The sequence below is a fragment of the Branchiostoma lanceolatum genome, chromosome 9 (genome assembly GCF_035083965.1).
Source record: "Branchiostoma lanceolatum isolate klBraLanc5 chromosome 9, klBraLanc5.hap2, whole genome shotgun sequence".
Lineage (NCBI taxonomy): Eukaryota > Metazoa > Chordata > Leptocardii > Amphioxiformes > Branchiostomatidae > Branchiostoma > Branchiostoma lanceolatum.
In genome coordinates, this window is record NC_089730.1 from 16,825,635 (window position 1) to 16,846,843 (window position 21,209).

A 21,209-nucleotide genomic window follows, 5' to 3' on the forward strand; every position below is an offset into this window, starting at 1 on the left:
CTGGCAATCAACAAACTCGGCCGAAGGTCGTTGGCAGTGTGACGCCAGCTTGAAGGGGAGGTAAAGACGACGTTTAAAGATAGGTAATTATGGTAACTGCGCATACGTAACAGTAAGACGAGTCGCAAAGTGCTTACCCCTGCCCTGGGACGGATAAGCCTGTCAGACGGTAGCTTGCTCAATGAACCTTGACCTTTCACATTTGCATTGAACGATCGGGGTAATTATGTCTCCACGTCACTCTCTTTAGACTTCCTGAATAGACTCCGAAAACAAACAGTTGTAGTCCTCGCGATGTCGGCCGTTTGGAGTATAGTATATTCTCTTTTATCGTCTCACCTCACCGTCCAGACCATCGCGGTGTTTTTCGCCGTTCTCCTTACCCTACTCGTCTTCTTCAAACGACGTAACAACCTCCCACCGTCACCGAGTGGGAGCTGGCCTGTAGTCGGCCACCTGTTGTCCCTTGGCCGAGCGCCCCACCTGAAGCTTACGGAGTGGAGGCAGAAGTATGGCGACGTGTACACTGTTAGAATGGGGATGGAAGACGTGGTGGTTCTCAACGGCTATCGGGCCATCAAAGAGGCGCTGGTGGACTACAAGGATGCCTTCTCCGGCAGGCCCAACGTTTATACCTTTGATCTCTTAACTGGCTTTGGAAAAGGTATGTATGTTTGGTTGCTGTATTGCGTCAGCATGATTTCAAAATCTGTATTGAGAACAGGTAGATTCCCCTAGGGAGAACACACCAGTTTTGTTCAATCTGCGCTTGATCAGACGGCTAGGTTTGATGTACTCACTCTGGAAAGGACCCCTACTCTTATCGATAAGTGTGTTGGGTTCGGATTTTAACGTGCTCGAAGTGTAGCACACCTAAGACACCGGACTTCCAGCTTTACGTGCTATTCAACAGGGCGTCCCTCACAAAAGCCACTAGCAGATACTTATTCTAGTATCAATGCCAAGGGCATGGTGTAATGTCCTTGGGTAAGCCATACTTCAATGACCTGATTCAGTCGGTTTGGCGTCAGAAGCTAAGGATGACGGCTGAGACACAACGGTTTGACCTGATTCTGTTTCCATTGTTGCATGCTAGAGCATGCCAACTAAACAAAGGACAGGTCAACAAGTATCCCCTTTGATTTTTTTCATACGGCTTCAATTTATAGATTTACCATGAATTTATAATTCTACACAGGCATCGCGTTCTCAAAATTCAATCAAGCCTACAAAGAAAGACGCAAGTTTGCCTTCAGTGCGCTGAGAAACATGGGAATGAGAATGGGGCCGGGCAGTATGGAAGAAAACATCAGGGACGAGGCTCGTCAGCTCTGCCTTAAGGTATGTTAGTTGGTGTTGTCATTATCTTCGCCGAAAAGAATATGTTTTTGGATCGCAGGCCAGTGCGTCAACAGTGCCATTGTTTGACATATACATATCCAACGGCAATCAAGGCATGAGAGGATAAGATATACATACTGGATCCGGAGAATAATAATGACATGCAAATTAAATCCGCCCCCTGAAAATGTAGTTTCTTAGTATTTGTTTCTAATTTCATAGCTGTCCGAGCGAAGGGACACCAATCCACGTGACATCGCCGACAACCTGACCGTGTCAGTCGCCAACATCATCTGCTCCATGGTCTTCGGCAAACGCTACGACTACGATGATGTCAAGTTTGTGGAACTGATCAACGATGTTGACAATATGGTTGCTAACGTTGCGAGTAGCCAACCGATGGCCGTGTTTCCCTTTCTCCGATTCATACCAGGAGGTAAGTTACCGATATTTTGTTTCATGCAAATGACTTACACATTTTACTATCGGTTTGTAAGAGTCGAAATATTTTGTACCAATTGTTGTGTTAAGTTCTAGTTTTGTTTAGGATAAAAATACAATAAGTATTGGAAATTAAACCATTTGTACATACTAGATGCTTATGCTTTGCTATATCTGCCAATCTCATGTTTTGTTTATTTCGTAGTGAATGCATCGTGCAAGAGGCTTCTCGACTTCAATGAAAGGATCAATACTTTTCTGCGAGAGGAAATAAAGAGGCACAGCGAGACCGTGGACCGCGAGAATCCACGAGACTTCATCGACACCATCCTCACCGAACTACAGATCCAAGAGAAGAGCGACTGTTTTTCAGAAGAGAATATTGTGTGGATAATTCAAGACCTGTTTGTTGCTGGAATGGAAAAAACAGCAACCACCTTACAATGGGGTCTTCTCTACATGGTTCTGTGTCCAGAGGAGCAACAGAAGGTACAGGAGATTTTCGAATTCAATGCCTATCGGTATAAGTCATTTCACGTGATGCATTAAGGTATAGGTCAACGTTCAAGGTCCCTTGGTTTGTAAACAATTGTCTAGAAGCTTTTTCAACGGAGGTCTTGACCTTTGACCTAGACCACAATTCGCATATGCACACTTGGAACTGTGGGATAGCTTATTCAAAAAACCGCTTACACTAAAGGTGAGGCCACGCTGTATTCTTCTTACACTGTTCACTCACTCACTCACTCACTCACTCACTCACTCACTCACTCACTCACTCACTCACTCACTCACTCCCATAGCTTAGTCAGCCGTAGGGGCAGCAAAGCGTTCAGCAAAGGTTCTCCACTGCTGGCGATCTTCTGCCAGTCTGGACATCTGGTTGCCGGCTGTATGGCTTGTCCACCGTTTCAAATCTGTGATCCATGACCGACGGGGACGTCCCCGCGGTCGTGCGCCTTCCGCTTTTCCCTGAAGAATTGTGTGTGTATATATGAAGCAATAAGCGCTGTAGATTGATATTGAGATCGAATCTTTATGGAATCTGTGCCAGGTTCAAGCAGAGCTGGACAGTGTCCTTGGAACAGACCACGACGTGCCCACCCTGGCCCACAGGTCCCAGCTCCCGTATACCGAGGCAACTATCATGGAGATCATGCGCATCAGGGCCATCGCTCCCCTTAGTGTGCCTCACGCGACTACCGAGGATACGACTTTCCGAGGCTACACTATCCCAGCAAAAACGCAGGTAGCTTAACAGTACATGAAAAGGACATATTTAATACAATATCACAATATGAAATGGTTAAAGTTATCTAGACTAACCATCAGATCAGTGTGCTTGAGCTTGTACTTATGCATATAATCGTCTCTATTGTATGTCCACAAATCAATTCGATTCTCTCTAGATCCAAGAATTATATACCAGCGTCTTAGCATGAAAGTTCATCTGTGTTGGTAGAATTCATCGATGACAAGACTAAACTTTTCCTCCAACACTGTAAGAGAAATTGGGACTTACCCCAAATTTTCGGTTGACTCCATCAACCCTGTTCACGGAATGACCCGGCTACTGCAAGAGGAGTAAGGTAGGCAATCTACATCATAGCCCACAGACCTACCTTGAACAGAGACGGGGGGAGACCATACTAGCTAGTATGGTTATCTGGCGCGTATGACCCGCTGCTGCGATCACGTGTCGCTGACGTCACGTTGCAGTAGCCGGGTCATTCCGTGAACAGGGTTGATGGAGTCAACCGAAAATTTGGGGTAAGTCCCAATTTCTCTTACAGTGTTGGACGGAAAGTTTAGTCTTGTTAATGATACCAGCATCTTGTTTAGTTTGATTTCTTTTCATTGTGAAGGTTTTTAGCAACATATGGTCAGCTCAGATGGACCCGGAATTTTGGCCGGACCCAGACAAGTTTGACCCCCGTCGGTTCCTGGACTGTGACGGAAGAGTGGTCAGCAGGCCGGAATCCTTCTTGCCCTTTTCTACCGGTGAGTTTTAACCAGAGGTGTACAAACGGGTTGAGACAACACACAGGGCATATGGGTCTTATGGAATGCTCGATAACTGGTAGATGGTTTAGTTTTGCTCCTTTTTCTAATTCATTCACATTACAAAAGGTACAGTCCCGTCATAGTGAGACACATCGTCTCAGGTTTTATCGCTGGACAGCTGTCAGCCAATCAGAGACTCCCACTCCTGTTGTCGGGAGAACGTTATCACCAATCATGTTGGCTTTTGACTGTAAGTGGCAACGCGATTGGCTGGTAACTTGCCCGCCAACACCCTTGTGACGGGGAGTTTCTGATTGGCTGACGGCTGAGAGGATATTGAAACAACGCCGTTTCCATGTGTTTGGGTATAAACACGGTTGCTCAAAGTTCCATTTATATTTGGTCATGGAAAGCTCGTCACGGGGGCTTCAAAATACAATATTTAATGCCATGATTTGTTACCATACACGTGCTTTCAACAATACAGGCCGTCGTGTCTGCCTCGGTGAGCAGCTGGCTAAGATGGAGCTCTTTTTGCTCTTCTCTTCCTTGATGAAGCAGTTCACCTTCAAGTTGCCAGAGGGCGCCGCTGCACCTTCGACCGATGGCACTATGGGAGTAGCTTTGAAACCACCAACAGTAAAGCTATGCATCTACCGGCGTTAGGATAGTCGTTTGGTTATTTGTCTCTACAGGTACTAATCATTATATTTTCATTAATTCATTCATGTCCATCATTGCTGCTGACATGCATTAAGCTAATAGTATGATTAGTAAATCTGGGGGGTGGCAAGTTGAGGTTATGCTGTTACACTGACCACACAGGTACTTAATTACAGGTACACTGCAGGGATTTCCGCAAGCCAGATGGCTATTGTGTATCTAGTTTTACGTATTTATGTTTGTTTGTCCTTTGGTGTTTGTGTTAAGCTTATAACTCTTTTAAAATGTATTATGTTTGTTTTTATATATCCCAAATAAAGAATGATGATGATGATAAATGACAATAAATAATAATAACTCCATATATCATTGCTGCCGAAATGTATTGTCAGCAGTTTTCATTAAGAAACATGAAATTCAAAATTGTTACACGTATAAATCTTATCTCTAATATCCAGATCTTAGAATGTATAAGCTTAGCATATATAGGAGATATACACAGCTAATGTTAGATGGTGGCGGGAAAGAGATTATAGTAGATACATTTTAGACAGAGCTAAGGTCTGCTTTTTTGTATGAAAGGGCTAGGGGGCACATCAATCCCCATTTTTACTCAGGTTTGCGTGTTATGTGGGTAATAGCAAAGCTATATCAAGATCGTCCGCAGTTCGGGCGCCATCTTGTTCTCCAATCCTAAATAATGACAGCATTCAGTTTTATAACTAGACTCGTCCAAACCAATCAGACTATTTGTTTGTTTCAATATGAAAATTTTTCTTACGTCACACACTCGCCCACATTTCCGCCGAAATTATTGCGTCACTTCTCTTCCACTTCACCCTGAAATTAATCCCAGACTGCAATCTTAGATACTTATCCGCCAAATTGCTGCATAAAGGTCACTCTGACATGTTAACTTCAAGATAAATACTGCAAATAATTAAAGATATAAAGACATAGCATCCTGAAATGAATAGTACTCAATTTCAACATATTTTAACCTGTCTGCATTTGCAAGTAACTATTTAATCTTAGTTTCCATTCAAAATGGAATTATTTAGTTGGACCGTTAGATTGGTACAATTCAGTGCTGTTTTTTTTCCGAATGATTATTACGAGACGATTGATGAATAAAATAAACATAATGCAAAATGTCTTGTCTAGTTGTCGATGCTCCTGATTCAAATCACCCTGGGTGCCAGGATGTTCTCTTAAGCGATTTCAGTTTTTGGACCTTTGCACCCAAAATCATGTTTCCTCCCTTGAATACTTTCATCAGGTTGGAAATTATTGTTCATAACCAAATTTGGTCACAACAGCCGATGTTTCGGCGCCCGTCTGTTATATACCTTCCTCAATGCAATACTGGTAAGTACTACTTCGCGGAGTTTCAGGCAAAAAATACGCTCGACTCTTCGTGAGTTTTGAAAGTTAAACCTTCTTGGCCAGCAACACCATCCTCCCAGCGTGCCCGATATGCTCGCTTCATTACCTCCCATATGGGCCCTGCAATTTCCAGAACTCGCTTCTGGCGACGTTATTGACAGTTGCTCTTGAATGATTAATGAGCTAGCCTTATTTGGCACAAACAACCGTTATTTTTGCTCTGAACCCAAATTAGCGATGTAAGACGTAACCTGATTGGTTAATAGCTTCCCAGCGTCCTTTGCGCTTTTGCTCGAGATGAGCTTTGGCAAACCCTCTGATTGGCTGAAGCTGTTTTGGTGGTGACGTCGCCAGAAGCTAGTTAACAGGCTGGAAATTGCAGGGCCGATGTGGGAGGTGATGAAGCAAGCATATCGGGCATGCTGGGAGGATGAGCAACACATGCGTTCGGCCGAGAGCCTATGGCAGTGTAACCCTGTTTGTTCGCTATACGGCCATAAAAGGCGCGTATTTTACCTAAAAAAAGTTTGGTACAGCCTAATTGGTGACTGAGATGTATTAGGCTGAACCTGTTGGACAACCTGCTCGGGGAAGCCTGACCTTTGACATTTTTGTTAAACGACCTTGGGACATTACCTACCACGTCATCCCCAGATCCCGAAAACAAGTGGAAGGAACCTCTCGCAAGTCTTCGCGATGTCAGGTCATTTTTTGTTTTTGTCAGAACTTTCCATCCAGACCATCGCGGTGTTGTTAGTCGTTCTCCTTACCCTACTCGTCTTCTTCAAACGACGTAACAACCTCCCACCGTCACCGAGTGGGAGCTGGCCTGTAGTCGGCCACCTGTTGTCCCTTGGCCGAGCGCCCCACCTGAAGCTTACGGAGTGGAGGCAGCAGTATGGCGACGTGTACACTGTTAGAATGGGGATGGAAGACGTGGTGGTTCTGAACGGCTATCGGGCCATCAAAGAGGCGCTTGTGGACTACAAGGATGCTTTCTCCAGCAGGCCCAACGTCTATACCTTTGATCTCTTAACTGGCTTTGGAAAAGGTATGTAAGTTTGGCTGCTGTATTGCGTCAGCATGATTTCAAAATCTGTATTGAGAACAGGTAGATTCCCTTAGAGATAAATACCATTTTTGTACAAGCTGCGCTTGAGCAGACGGCTAGGCTTGATGTACTCACTCTGGAAAGGACCCCTACTCTTATCGATAAGTGTGTTGGGTTCAAATTTTAACGTGCTCAAAGTGTAGCGCACCTAAGACACCGGACTTCCAGCTTTACGTGCTATTCAACGGGGCGTCCCTGACAAAAGCCACTTGCAGATACTTATTCTCCAAGCAGAGGTTTCGATGGGGGGGGGGGGTAGTAGTGGCCGGGATTTTTAACGTCTTCTAGCAGATACCCATTTGAGTCGATTGGGGAAATAGGTTGAAAGTGTCTTTCCAAGAGGCACAACATTGGGGCCTGCTAGTAATACGAACCCGAAACCTTTGTAGCACGAACCTTTCTCCATGTCACCTCGGCCTTGGTTTGAAGTATCAGCAATACCTACACCAGGGAGATGTTTTGAACACTTTGTTGCTCAACAAAATTTTTGCGTGGAATTTATCGATAAGCACAGTGGCTTCAGTTTTTTTTTAAAGACCTATGTACAGTGCCCCCCTCCCTCAAAGATACAGGATAATGTCGTTTATAGTGTAACTGATCTGGATTGCATAAAAATACAAGGACAAAGATTTAGCGTTACCATGTTTTTGCGACCGCCATAAATGGGACAATGCACTGGCCGTGTCAAACGCACGTCCCATTGACCCTTTCGTTTCATACCGTCTAACATGTCCTAGAAAACATATCTTCGGTTTTACTTTTTGTGACCAGCCCCTGGGCTTATAGGTAGGTCGAGGACATTGTGTAATGTAAGCCATGCCTCAATGACCTGATTCGGTCGGTTGGGCGTCAGAAGGATGACAGCTGAGACAACGATTTGACCTGATCATGATTCTGTTTCCAGTGTTGCTAGAGCATGCCAAAGGACAGGTCAACAAGTGTCCCCTTTGATTTTTTCATTAGGCTTCAATTTACTGAGATTTACAATGCATTTATGATTTTACACAGACATTGCGTTCTCAAAATTCAACCAAGCCTACAAAGAAAAACGCAAGTTCGCCTTCAGCGCGCTGAGAAACCTGGGAATGAGAATGGGACCGGGCAGTATGGAAGAAAACATCAGGGACGAGGCTCGTCAGCTCTGTCTAAAGGTATGTTTATAAATGTTGTCATTTTTTCTCTCAATTGACATAGTCATAGAGCTGCGATGTTGACACGACAAAGGGTGGAAGGTTTTGTTTCCCCGCATCGGTGTGGAAGAAACATGTAGGTACTAGAAAGGCCGTCATTTGCCCCTGAGCAAATACAGCATGCTTAGCCATACTCCTCCCCATGCAAGAAGTGGGCTGTCCCAAAATAACACCTGGGCAAATCGAAATATTAACTGCATGTAGAAAGGCAACATTTGTGAGAGCATCATACTTCGCCAATCTCCCTCCCGATGTATAAATGGACTGTTCCAAAATCACGCGTACAAAAAATTCTCTGTACAAGTTCTGCGAGACCCCAAGAGCTTCTTACTGCAAAGGCTTGCGTGTGTTCCTGCAATATGACCTCAGGTAACCTAAATAGAACACGTGTTCTTTGGCCAGTAGCAAATGGAACGCGGGGATCCTTAGATAGAACATGGATTCCTTTGCCAGCAGCAAATAGAACATGGAACGGGGATACCACTTTTGGCCTGTTTTTGGTCTGAAAATGGGTCCAATAGTCCCCAAATTGAAGCATTTTGAAGTGATGTACACCAAACATGTGATTGAAGTCCTATAGGGACATGTTCAAGGCACCCTTGTACCGAATTTCAGGTCACTTGCTTGCAATACCAGGGCACAGGGGCCCAATATATAAAAATTGTCTAAAAATGCCCCAACAAACCTCCATAGAAATGATTTTAAGGCCTGTTTCAACAAAATTAAAAAATCTTCTGGGGGTATTTGCCATTTTACCTACATGCCAAATTTCAGGTCGTTTGGCCCAAAAATGACGGAGTAGATACCATTTGAAGATTTGTCAGGAGAAGAAGAAGAAGAAGAACGTGAACAAAAACAATATGTTGAGCCATACTAGGTATGGCTAAACATAACTATATATACAGTGTCACGTCTTTTTCGCTGCGTAAGCGTTATTCAGTAGTCAGCCAATCAGATAGTGCCCTCCTTTTGCTGGAGATACAGCTGCATCGCAATGATGTAGCCACCTACAGTCAGGAGGCGACGTGATTGGCTGATAGATTTCTCTCCGACCACTCACTCGCTAGATAACTAACAGCTGATGTCATGACCAGCGCTAACGCAACGAGAAGCGCGAATCGCAGGGCAGTACGTCACTAGTGCCATTGTTTGACATATAACGTTACATATCCAACGGCAATCCTGGCATGAGAGAATAGGATGTACAATTAAACTGGACAGTAATAATGACAGACAAATTAAATCCACCCCCTGAAAATGTACTTTCTTAGTATTTGTTTCCAATTTGATAGCTGTCCGAGCAAAGGGACACCCATCCGCGTGTCATCGCCGGTAACCTGACTGTGTCAGTCGCCAACATCATCTGCTCCATGGTCTTCGGCAAACGCTATGACTACGATGATGTCAAGTTTGTAGAACTGATCAACGATGTTGACAATATGGTTTCTAACGTTGCGAGTAGCCAACCGATGGCCGTGTTTCCCTTTCTCCGATTCATACCAGGAGGTAAGTTACTGATAATATTTTGTTTCACGCAAATGACTTACACATTTTACTATCGGTTTGTAAGTGTCAAAAAAATTGTACTAATTGTTGTGTTAAGGTCTAGTTTTGTTTAGGATATAAATAAGATTAACATAGGAAATGTACCCATTTGCACATAGGTCAGCATTATGAATAAGTTGAAATGCCATTATTCCTACAAGTGTGTGTTATTGGCCGATCATTAATGTACGACTTTCTTCCTCGTTAATCCATGCTTATGCTTTGCTATATATGACAATGTCATGTTTTGTTTACTTCCTAGTGAATGCATCGTGCAAGAGGCTTCTCGACTTCAATGAAAGGATCAATACTTTTCTGCGAGAGGAAATCAAGAGTCACAGCGATACCTTGGACCGCGAGAATCCACGAGACTTCATCGACCTCATCCTCATCGAACTACAGATCCAAGAGAAGAGCGACTGTTTTTCAGAAGAGAACATTGTGTGGATAATTCAAGACCTGTTTGTCGCTGGAATGGAAACAACAGCAACCACCTTACAATGGGGTCTTCTCTACATGGTTCTGTGTCCAGAGGAGCAACAGAAGGTACAGAAGATTTCCGAATTCAATGCCTATCGGTATAAGCCATTTCACGTGATGCATTATGGTATAGGTCAAAGTTCAACGTCCCTTGGTTTGTAAACAATTGTCTAGAAGTTTTTTAACGCAGGTCTTGACCTTTGACTTTTCGCATATGCACACTTGAAACTGTGGGATAGCTTATTCAAAAAACCGCTTACACTAAAGGTGAGGCCCCGCTGTATATTCTTACACTGTTCTCACTCACTCACTTACTCACTCACTCACTCTCTCACTCACTCACTCACTCACTCACTCACTCAGTCACTCACTCACTCACTCACTCACTCACTCACTCACTCACTCACTCACTCACTCACTCACTCACTCACTTTCTCCCATAGCTAAGTCAGCCGTAGGGGCAGCAAAGCGTTCAGCAAAGGTTCTCCAATGCTGGCGATCTTCTGCCAGTCTGGGCATCTGGTTTGCCGGCTGTATGGCTTGTCCACCGTTTCAAATCTGTGATCCATGACCGACGGGGACGTCCCTGCGGTCGTGCGCCTTCCGCTTTTCCATGAAGAACTATGTGTGTGTGTATGAAGCAATAAGCGCTGTAGATTGATATTGAGATCGGATCTTTGTGGAATCTGTGCCAGGTACAAGCTGAGCTGGACAGTGTCCTTGGAACAGACCACGACGTGCCCACCCTGGCCCACAGGTCCCAGCTCCCGTATACCGAGGCTACTATCATGGAGATCATGCGCATCAGGGCCATCGTTCCTCTCAACCTTCCCCGTGCCACGGTCGAGGACACGACTTTCCGAGGCTACACTATCCCAGCAAGAACGCAGGTAGCTTAACAATACATGAAAAGGACACACATTTGATACACTATCACAATATGAAATGGTTAAAGTTATCTAGACTATCCATCAGATCAGTGTGCTTGAGCTTGTACTTATGCATATGATCGTCTCTATTGTATGTCCACAAATCAATTCAATTCTCCTTAGATCCAAGTATCACATACTAGCATCTTAGCATGAAAGTTCATCTGTGTTGGTAGAATTCATTATTAACAAGACTAAACTTTTCGTCCAACACTGTAAGAGAAATTGGGACTTACCCCAAATTTTCGGTTGACTCCGTCAATCCTGTTCACGGAATGACCCGGCTACAGCAAGAGGAGTAAAGGAGGCAATCTACATCAGAGCCAACAGACCTACCTTGAACAGAGACGGGGAGAGACACAAGTTATCTGGCGCGTATGACCCGCTGCTGCGATCACGTGTCGCTGACGTCACGTTGCAGTAGCCAGGTCATTCCGTGAACAGGGTTGATGGAGTCAACCGAACATTTGGGGTAAATCCCAATTTCTGTTACAGTGTTGGACTAAAAGTTTAGTCTTGTTAATAATACCAGCATCTTGTTTAGTTTGATTTCTTTTCATTGTGAAGGTTCTTAGCAACATATGGTCAGCTCAGATGGACCCGGAATTCTGGCCGGACCCAGACAAGTTTGACCCCCGTCGGTTCCTGTGCTGTGACGGAAAAGTGGTCAGCAGGCCGAAATCCTTCATGCCCTTTTCTACCGGTGAGTTTTAACCCGTGGTGGGCAAACGGGTTGTGACAACACACAGGGCATATTGGTCTTATGGAATGCTCGATAATTGGTAGATGGTTTAGTTTTGCTACTTTTTCTAATTAATTCACATTACAAAAGGTACAGTCACGTCATCGTGCCGAGACACATCCTCTCACTGGACAGCTGTCAGCCAATCAGAGACACCCACTCCTGTTGTTGGGAGAACGTTATCAGCCAATCATGTTGCCTTTTGACTGTAATTATAAGTGGCAACGTGATTGACTGGTAACTGGTCAACGTCAACACCCTTCTGGGCCGTTGTGGCGGGGAGTTTCTGATTGGCTGACGGCTGAGAGGATATTGAAACAACGCCGTTTCCATGTGTTTGGGTATAAACACGGTTGGTCAAAGTTCCATTTATATTTTGTCATGGAAAGCTCGTCACAGGGGCTTCAAAATACAATATTTAATGCCATGATTTGTTACCATACACGTGCTTTTAACATTACAGGCCGTCGTGTCTGCCTCGGCGAGCAGCTGGCTAAGATGGAGCTCTTTCTGATCTTCTCTTCCCTGATGAAGCACTTCACCTTCAAGTTGCCAGAGGGCGCCGCAGCACCCTCGACCGATGGCACCATGGGAGTAGTTTTGAAACCACCAACAGTAAAGCTTTGCATCTCCCGGCGTTAGGATAGTCGTTTGATATTTGTCTCTACAGGTACTAATCATTATATTTTCATTCATTCATTGTATCATTGCTGCCGACATGTATTGACACTAGCAATGTCGGTTAGCACCATCAAATTGAAAATGAATGCACGTATGAATCGTATTATATTCTATTTCTATTAACTAAATTGTATACAATGTATCAGCCTTGTATTTTATGAGATATACCTTTATATAGCCAATGTTAGAAATTGGTGGAGAAGAGGTGGTCGTAATTTAGACAGTTCTAAGGTTTGGTTTGTTGTGTGAAAGTTGGACCACGTTCCACAGTTACCATTTCATTTGGCTTTAGGATTAAAGTGAAATTACTCTCTTATTTATGATTCGAACGTAAGATTGGTGTTGTAAGTAGCGTTACCTTCGTGGTTTCCAGATAAATAGACGTTTAGGGTGAAGGGCGTCCTCACTAGATAGCTTTAAACAACACTTGCAGTTAGATGTGCAAAGGTTAGGTGTGACATGTTGTTTAGTGTAATATACTGCTTCCGCGCCGTGTGCCTGCGTAGCTGGTGTGTTACGCCGAAGGGTGGTTATACCGGCTATATACATGTAGGTACGAAAGTTGTTGTTAAAGTTCACCCTATTTCCGCTAGGTCGAAGGCATAAAAGGATCGCATATCTCAGCAATTTTTCTTATAAAAAGGAATGGTGACAATAATTGACAATACTGACGTTAACACGTATTTAAAAAAAAGTATATTTAGCCTACTTAAATATGTCATGAATGTTGATATAACGTCAACATCACCTTTCTCATAAGAGCACTGTAGAATAGAAACGTAGCATTACTTTTTTCTAGTTAATCATGTTGCGCCTAATTGTAACGTTTATCATGATTAAAATCTTAGATGTAAAACGTACGTTTACATTTAAACTGAATAACCTATCATGTTCACATGTTAATGATTACAGTAACAATGATATGGTATGTGTAAGAGCTACAACACTAGTACTCTATGTGAAATAAGGTTTCTTATTCAGTTAAAGTTTGCATTGATATTTAGCACGTAGCAAGAATAATGAAGATATAAATATTGAAGATATATATCCATGCTGTACAATGCAGCAGTAGCGCTATAAAAATTCGCATGGTTTTACGATGGCAAACAATCTATGGTGAGTAGAAGAGAAGTTTTCAGCTAGAGTCTGTCGGTAAAGCTGAAATTCTGTTGTTAATTGGTATGTATACAGCTTTTATACAGCTTATGTTTCCAATTACTGTAATTGCCAACTGGTAGGGCCCTGGTTCAATCCTGGGACAGGACATCTCGGTTGGGGCTGCACCCGTCTTTCGGAAGGGACGAAAAATTGGAGTGCCGTGTTCCAGGTGATTATTGCCTAGAGGGCGATTAAGGGGGAGGACTGGCAATCATTCCCTGCAAAAATGTACCCTGCTACAGAAACAGAAAGACAATTTGCTGCCCTATGTACCACTAGCTACTATAAGGGTATAAATGAACGAACGAACGGACGAACAAACGAATTGTTGATGTCAATGTTGGAGGGTAAGGGGAGGAGGTGGTGTGTGATCGCCATGACCCCATAGGTAACCTCTTTGAGGTGTTTTTACTTGTCCTTGCAACTTGATCTTTTCCGAATTTGGCGGTAAACAGCCGAATGCATTTTACCCTCTGGCGATATGGTCTTGTGGCATGGCAGCAAATACACAGAGTCGACACGGCGGCGGGACAGGTGGTCATGATCTGTAAAGCCGTCACACAGCAGGAAAAATAGTTCGCCCGATGAGTCTAAAATTAAAAGGATATTTCGGTAGCAATACGGTGTCTTCTCGATTACTGTGCGATTTTTAGGGATCGGCCGCCGATCTTCGCAGGCCGCACCCGAGCCCTGTTCAATTCAACAGCCTAAGGGTAAATTTTCAGTCAAAACATTTGCTCGACTCTCTGGCGATTTTGGAATTAGGCACGCGACCTTCTACCGAAGGTCATTTGCAGCTTGACGCCAGCTTAAAGTGGCGGTAAAGACGACGTGTATAGGTAATGGTGACTGCGTATGCGTAAGAGGAGTCGCAAAATCCTTACCACTGCCCTGGGACGTCGACGGATAAGCCTGTCAGACGATAGCTTGCTCAATGAACCTTGACCTTTCACATTTGCATTGAACGATCTGGGTATGTCTCCACGTCACACTCTGTAGACTTCCTGAATAGACTCCGAAAACAAGCAGTTTTAGTCCTCGCAATGTCGGCCGTATGGAGTATAGTATATTCTCTTTTTTCGTCTCACCTCACCGTCCAGACCATAGCGGTGTTTTTAGTCGTCCTCCTTACCCTACTCCTCTTCTTCAAACGACGTAACAACCTCCCACCGTCACCGAGTGGGAGCTGGCCTGTAGTCGGCCACCTGTTGTCCCTTGGCCGAGCGCCCCACCTGAAGCTTACGGAGTGGAGGCAGCAGTATGGCGACGTGTACACGGTTAGAATGGGGATGGAAGACGTGGTGGTTCTGAACGGCTATCGGGTCATCAAAGAGGCGCTTGTGGACTACAAGGATGCTTTCTCCAGCAGGCCCAACGTCTATACCTTTGATCTCTTAACTGGCTTTGGAAAAGGTATGTATGTTTGGCTGCTGTATTGCGTCAGCATGATTTCAAAATCTGTATTGAGAACAGGTAGATTCCCTTAAAGATAAATACCATTTTTGTACAAGCTGCTCTTGAGCAGACGGCTAGGTTTGATGTACTCACTCTGGAAAGGGCCCCTACTCTTATCGATAAGTGTGTTGGGTTCAAATTTTAACGTGCTCAAAGTGTAGCGCACCTATAAGACACCGGAATTTCAGCTTTACGTGCTATTCAACGGGGCGTCCCTGACAAAAGCCACTAGCAGATACTTATTCTCCAAGCAGAGGTTTCGATCGGGGGGGGGGGGGGTAGTAGTGGCCAGGATTTATAACGTCTTCTAGCAGATACCCATTTGAGTCGATTGGGGAAATGGGTTGAGAGTGTCTTTCCAAGAGGCACAACATTGGGGCCTGCTAGTAATACGAACCCGAAACCTTTATAGCACGAACCTTTCCCCATGTCACCACAGCCTTGGTTTGAAGTATCAGCAATACCTACACCAGGGAGATGTTTTGAACACTTTGTTGCCCAACAAAATTCCTGCGTGGAATTTATCGATAAGCTCAGTGGCTTCAGCTTTTTTTTTTTTAAAGACCTATGTACAGTGCCCCCCCCCTCAAAGATACAGGATAATGTCGTTTATAGTGTAACTGATCTGGATTGAATAAAAATACAAGGACAAAGATTTAGCGTTACCATGTTTTTGCGACCGCCATAAATGGGGCAATGCACTGGCCGTGTCAAACGCACGTCCCATTGACCCTTTCGTTTCGTACCGTCTAACATGTCCTAGAAAACATATCTTGTTTTACTTTTTGTGACCAGCCCCTGGACTTATAGGTAGGTCGAGGACATTGTGTAATGTCCTTGGGTAAGCCATACCTCAATGACCTGATTCGGTCGGTTGGGCGTCATAAGGATGACGGCTGAGACAACGATTTGACCTGATCATGATTCTGTTTCCAGTGTTGCTAGAGCATGCCAAAGAAACAAAGGACAGGTCAACAAGTGTCCCCTTTGATTTTTTCATCAGGCTTCAATTTACTGAGATTTACAATGCATTTATGATTCTACACAGACATTGTGTTCTCAAAATTCAACCAAGCCTACAAAGAAAAACGCAAGTTCGCCTTCAGTGCGCTGAGAAACCTGGGAATGAGAATGGGACCGGGCAGTATGGAAGAAAACATCAGGGACGAGGCTCGTCAGCTCTGTCTGAAGGTATTTTTGTGGATGTTGTCATTTTTCTCTCAATTGACATAGTCATAGAGCTGCAATGTTGACACGACAGAGGGTGGAAAGTTTTGTTTCCCCGCATCGGTGTGGAAGAAACATGTAGATACTATATATACACGTCCTTTTCGCTGCGTAAGCGTTATTCAGTAGTCAGCCAATCAGATAGTGCCCTCCTTTTGCTGGAGTTACAGCTGCATCGCAATAATGTAGCCACCTACAGTCAGGAGGCGACGTGATTGGCTGATAGATTTCTTTCCGACCACTCACTCGCTAGATAACTAACAGCTGATGTCATGACCAGCGCTAACGCAACGAGAAGCGCGAATCGCAGGGCAGTACGTCACTAGTGCCATTGTTTGACATATACATATCCAACGGTAATCCTGGCATGAGAGAATAGGATGTACCATTAAACTGGACAGTAATAATGACAGACAAATTAAATCCGCCCCCTGAAAATGTACTTTCTTAGTATTTGTTTCCAATTTGATAGCTGTCCGAGCAAAGGGACACCCATCCGCGTGACATCGCCGGCAACCTGACCGTGTCAGTCGCCAACATCATCTGCTCCATGGTCTTCGGCAAACGCTTTGACTACGATGATGTCAAGTTTGTGGAACTGATCAACGATGTTGACAATATGGTTTCTAACGTTGCGAGTAGCCAACCGATGGCCGTGTTTCCCTTTCTCCGATTCATACCAGGAGGTAAGTTACTGATAATATTTTGTTTCACGCAAATGACTTACACATTTTACTATCGGTTTGTAAGTGTCAAAAAAAATTGTACTAATTGTTGTGTTAAGGTCTAGTTTTGTTTAGGATATAAATAAAATTAACATAGGAAATGTACCCATTTGCACATAGGTCAGCATTATGAATAAGTTGAAATGCCATTATTCCTACAAGTGTGTGTTATTGGCCGATCATTAATGTACTCCTTTCTTCCTCGTTAATCCATGCTTATGCTTTGCTATACATGTATATGACAATGTCATGTTTTGTTTACTTCCTAGTGAATGCATCGTGCAAGAGGCTTCTCGACTTCAAGGAAAGGATTAATACTTTTCTGCGAGAGGAAATCAAGAGTCACAGCGAGACCTTGGACCGCGAGAATCCACGAGACTTCATCGACCTCATCCTCGAACTACAGATCCAAGAGAAGAGCGACTGTTTTTCAGAAGAGAACATTGTGTGGATAATTCAAAACCTGTTTGTGGCTGGAATGGAAACCACAGCAAACACCTTACAATGGGGTCTTCTCTACATGGTTCTGTGTCCAGAGGAGCAACAGAAGGTACAGGAGATTTTCGAATTCAATGCCTATCGGTATAAGCCATTTCACGTGATGCATTATGGTATGGGTCAAAGTTCAACGTCCCTTGGTTTGTAAACAATTGTCTAGAAGTTTTTTTTCAACGGAGGTCTTGACCTTTGACTTTTCGCATATGCACACTTGGAACTGTGGGTTAGCTTATTAAAAACCCGCTTACACTCAAGGTGAGGCCACGCTGTATTTTTCTTACACTGTTCTCCCTCCCTCCCTCCCTCCCTCCCTCCCTCCCTCCCTCCCTCCCTCCCTCCCTCCCTCCCTCCCTCCCTCCCTCCCTCCCTCCCTCCCTCCCTCCCTCCCTCCCTCCCTCCCTCCCTCCCTCCCTCCCTCCCTCCCTCCCTCCCTCCCTCCCTCCCTCCCTCCCTCCCTCCCTCCCTCCCTCCCCCACTCCCTCCCTCCCTCCCTCACTCTCTCCCATAGCTTAGTCAGCCGTAGGGGCAGCAAAGCGTTCAGCAAAGGTTCTCCACTGCTGGCGATCTTCTGTTAATATATATATTGTGTGTGTATATATGAAGCAATAAGCGCTGTAGATTGATATTGAGATCGAATCTTTATGGAATCTGTGCTAGGTTCAAGCTGAGCTGGACAGTGTCCTTGGAACAGACCACGACGTGCCCACCCTGGCCCACAGGTCCCAGCTCCCGTATACCGAGGCAACTATCATGGAGATCATGCGCATCAGGGCCATCGCTCCCCTTAGTGTGCCTCACGCGACTACCGAGGATACGACTTTCCGAGGCTACACTATCCCAGCAAAAACGCAGGTAGCTTAACAGTACATGAAAAGGACACATTTAATACAATATCACAATATGAAATGGTTATAGTTACCTAGACTATCCATCAGATCAGTGTGCTTGAGCTTGTACTTATGCATATAATCGTCTCTATTGTATGTCCACAAATCAATTCAATTCTCCTTAGATCCAAGTATCACATACTAGCATCTTAGCATGAAAGTTCATCTGTGTTGGTAGAATTCATTATTAACAAGACTAAACTTTTCGTCCAACACTGTAAGAGAAATTGGGACTTACCCCAAATTTTCGGTTGACTCCATCAACCCTGTTCACGGAATGACCCGGCTACAGCAAGAGGAGTAAAGGAGGCAATCTACATCATAGCCCACAGACCTACCTTGAATAGAGACGGGGAGAGACACAAGTTATCTGGCGCGTATGACCCGCTGCTGCGATCATGTGTCGCTGACGTCACGTTGCAGTAGCCGGGTCATATCGTGAACAGGGTTGATGGAGTCAACCGAAAATTTGGGGTAAATCCCAATTTTTGTTACAGTGTTGGACTAAAAGTTTAGTCTTGTTAATAATACCAGCATCTTGTTTAGCTAGTTTGATTTCTTTTCATTGTGAAGGTTCTTAGCAACATATGGTCAGCTCAGATGGACCCGGAATTTTGGCCGGACCCAGACAAGTTTGACCCCCGTCGGTTCCTGGACTGTAACGGAAGAGTGGTCAGCAGGCCGGAATCCTTCTTGCCCTTTTCTACCGGTGAGTTATTAACCCGTGGTGGGCAAATGGGTTGTGACAACACACAGAGCATATTGGTCTTATGAAATGCTCGATAATTGGTAGATGGTTTAGTTTTGCTACTTTTTCTAATTAATTCACATTACAAAAGGTACAGTCACGTCATCGTGAGACACATCCTCTCACTGGACAGCTGTCAGCCAATCAGAGACTCCCACTCCTGTTGTTGGGAGAACGTTATCAGTCAATCATGTTGCCTTTTGACTGTAATTATAAGTGACAACGTGATTGACTGGTAACTAGTCAACACCCTTCTGGGCCGTTGTGGCGGGGAGTTTCTGATTGGCTGACGGCTGAGAGGATATTGAAACAACGCCGTTTCCATGTGTTTGGGTATAAACACAGTTGGTCAAAGTTCCATTTATATTTGGTCATGGAAAGCTCGTCACAGGGGCTTCAAAATACAATATCTAATGCCATGATTTGTTACCATACACGTGCTTTTAACATTACAGGCCGTCGTGTCTGCCTCGGCGAGCAGCTGGCTAAGATGGAGCTCTTTCTGATCTTCTCTTCCCTGATGAAGCACTTCACCTTCAAGTTGCCAGAGGGCGCCGCAGCACCCTCGACCGATGGCACCATGGGAGTAGTTTTGAAACCACCAACAGTAAAGCTTTGCATCTCCCGGCGTTAGGATAGTCGTTCGATATTTGTCTCTACAGGTACCAATCATTATATTTTCATTCATTCATTGTATCATTGCTGCCGACATGTATTGACACTAGCAATGTCGGTTAGCACCATCAAATTGAAAACAAGAGTTCTACGACCTCATACCTTCGCGAAATGATTTTGACCTTTATGACTGACGTATTAGGAGTGTTTTTCATCAATCAAAAATCATACCAGTTGATCCTCCTCACCCAAATAACATAAGTTGTCCAAACCTCCTTGTTATGATTATGAGCTTAACAAAGAAGGTTATGCTAACATTTTTCATCAATAATGCAAATAAGCTCCTTATTAGCATAATTTGATTCAATGGTGTTCACATTCACACAACTTCTAAATGCAACAAGTATGAAATTGCCGTTATTTACTAGTATGGAATGATAGTAGTTTCTCATGAATTATGCAAATTAGGCCTACATTTGCATAATTTCTATCTATTGACATTCCTCTCTTCCTCAGTTACAAATGTCACATATTTGAATAGTCATATCATGGAACACAGCAGGTTTTTAAAATTGCCTCATTAATTATAATCTGATTTGCATAATTATCATCCAATCATACAAAGCATCACATAAGCTATCTACATACCAAAAATCATGACCATCCATCAAGCCCATCTCGAGTTATATTATTTTCTCATTGATTATGTAAATGAGGTTCTCATTTGCATAGCTGATATCTATTAATATTTCTCTCTTCCTCAGTTACATATGTCACATGTTTGCGAGTCCTATCATGGAAATTGATGAATGTATAAACTTTCCTCATTAATCATCCAAATTAGTTACTGATTTGCATAATAAGTATCCAATCATGTACATCATCGCTCAAGCTATGTACATGCAAAAAATCATGACCTTCCATCAAGCCCTTCTTGAGTTATTCCCTTTCAAAGTCTGAAGCAAAACCTACCCCTGCAGTTCCAAAAAAGTTGCTAGGGGGCCCAAGCCTATACCACTTACTCTCTGCCCAACGAGCTATCTACCACTCAAAAATCAGTTCCATAGCATGTCCACAACACGAGATATCATAACATGAAGTTCCGCTGCAGTACCGTAACAAGCCGATAGGGGGCCCAAAATCTAATCATTTTCAGGTTTCATCGAGACCTACCAACATACCAAATACCAAGACAATCCTTCCAAGAATTCTCGACTTATCGTGTTCACTAACAGACACACAGACATGCTCGGTATTCCCATGCTGTGGCACTGCATTAATGACTGTTCTTACTCATATAAGGCCGTGTATATCCAACTTTGGTCAAAATTTGTATGTTTCAGTCTTTTAATTGGTGTAAGGAGATATCTTTGTGGTTTGGTT

The 21,209-nt window shown here is 43.9% G+C and overlaps 3 protein-coding genes across 3 annotated transcripts; all 3 read left to right on the forward strand.

Moving 5' to 3' along the window:
- The first annotated feature begins 157 nt into the window (after positions 1–157).
- Positions 158–13,610, forward strand: LOC136441799 (cytochrome P450 2U1-like). The gene is made up of 8 exons (XM_066438293.1): positions 158–664; positions 1,199–1,341; positions 1,564–1,777; positions 1,988–2,271; positions 2,837–3,031; positions 3,648–3,783; positions 4,274–4,481; positions 12,503–13,610. The coding sequence occupies exons 1-7, from the start codon at positions 295–297 to the stop codon at positions 4,450–4,452; spliced, it is 1,521 nt and encodes a 506-aa protein (XP_066294390.1). The 5' UTR covers positions 158–294; the 3' UTR covers positions 4,453–4,481; positions 12,503–13,610.
- LOC136441802 (cytochrome P450 2U1-like) lies at positions 6,330–13,610 on the forward strand. Its single transcript, XM_066438296.1, has 7 exons — positions 6,330–6,886; positions 7,955–8,097; positions 9,429–9,642; positions 9,944–10,227; positions 10,857–11,051; positions 11,658–11,793; positions 12,296–13,610. Exons 1-7 carry the CDS (start codon positions 6,532–6,534, stop codon positions 12,472–12,474), a joined length of 1,506 nt encoding a protein of 501 aa, XP_066294393.1. The 5' UTR covers positions 6,330–6,531; the 3' UTR covers positions 12,475–13,610.
- Positions 13,611–14,661: 1,051 nt separating this feature from the next.
- On the forward strand, positions 14,662–19,960 carry LOC136441800 (cytochrome P450 2U1-like). The gene is made up of 7 exons (XM_066438294.1): positions 14,662–15,084; positions 16,175–16,317; positions 16,826–17,039; positions 17,348–17,628; positions 18,234–18,428; positions 19,037–19,172; positions 19,667–19,960. Exons 1-7 carry the CDS (start codon positions 14,715–14,717, stop codon positions 19,843–19,845), a joined length of 1,518 nt encoding a protein of 505 aa, XP_066294391.1. The 5' UTR covers positions 14,662–14,714; the 3' UTR covers positions 19,846–19,960.
- Positions 19,961–21,209: the final 1,249 nt, after the last annotated feature.

Coding starts and splice junctions, on each gene's coding strand:
- LOC136441799 (XM_066438293.1), top strand. CDS start 295: ATGTCGGCCGTTTGGAGTATAGTATATTCTCTTTTATCGTCTCACCTC. Junction 2,272..2,836: donor GTCCAGAGGAGCAACAGAAG/GTACAGGAGATT, acceptor AATCTGTGCCAG/GTTCAAGCAGAGCTGGACAG. Junction 3,032..3,647: donor CTATCCCAGCAAAAACGCAG/GTAGCTTAACAG, acceptor TTCATTGTGAAG/GTTTTTAGCAACATATGGTC.
- LOC136441802 (XM_066438296.1), top strand. CDS start 6,532: ATGTCAGGTCATTTTTTGTTTTTGTCAGAACTTTCCATCCAGACCATC. Junction 9,643..9,943: donor TCTCCGATTCATACCAGGAG/GTAAGTTACTGA, acceptor TTTACTTCCTAG/TGAATGCATCGTGCAAGAGG. Junction 10,228..10,856: donor GTCCAGAGGAGCAACAGAAG/GTACAGAAGATT, acceptor AATCTGTGCCAG/GTACAAGCTGAGCTGGACAG.
- LOC136441800 (XM_066438294.1), top strand. CDS start 14,715: ATGTCGGCCGTATGGAGTATAGTATATTCTCTTTTTTCGTCTCACCTC. Junction 17,629..18,233: donor GTCCAGAGGAGCAACAGAAG/GTACAGGAGATT, acceptor AATCTGTGCTAG/GTTCAAGCTGAGCTGGACAG. Junction 19,173..19,666: donor CTTCTTGCCCTTTTCTACCG/GTGAGTTATTAA, acceptor TTAACATTACAG/GCCGTCGTGTCTGCCTCGGC.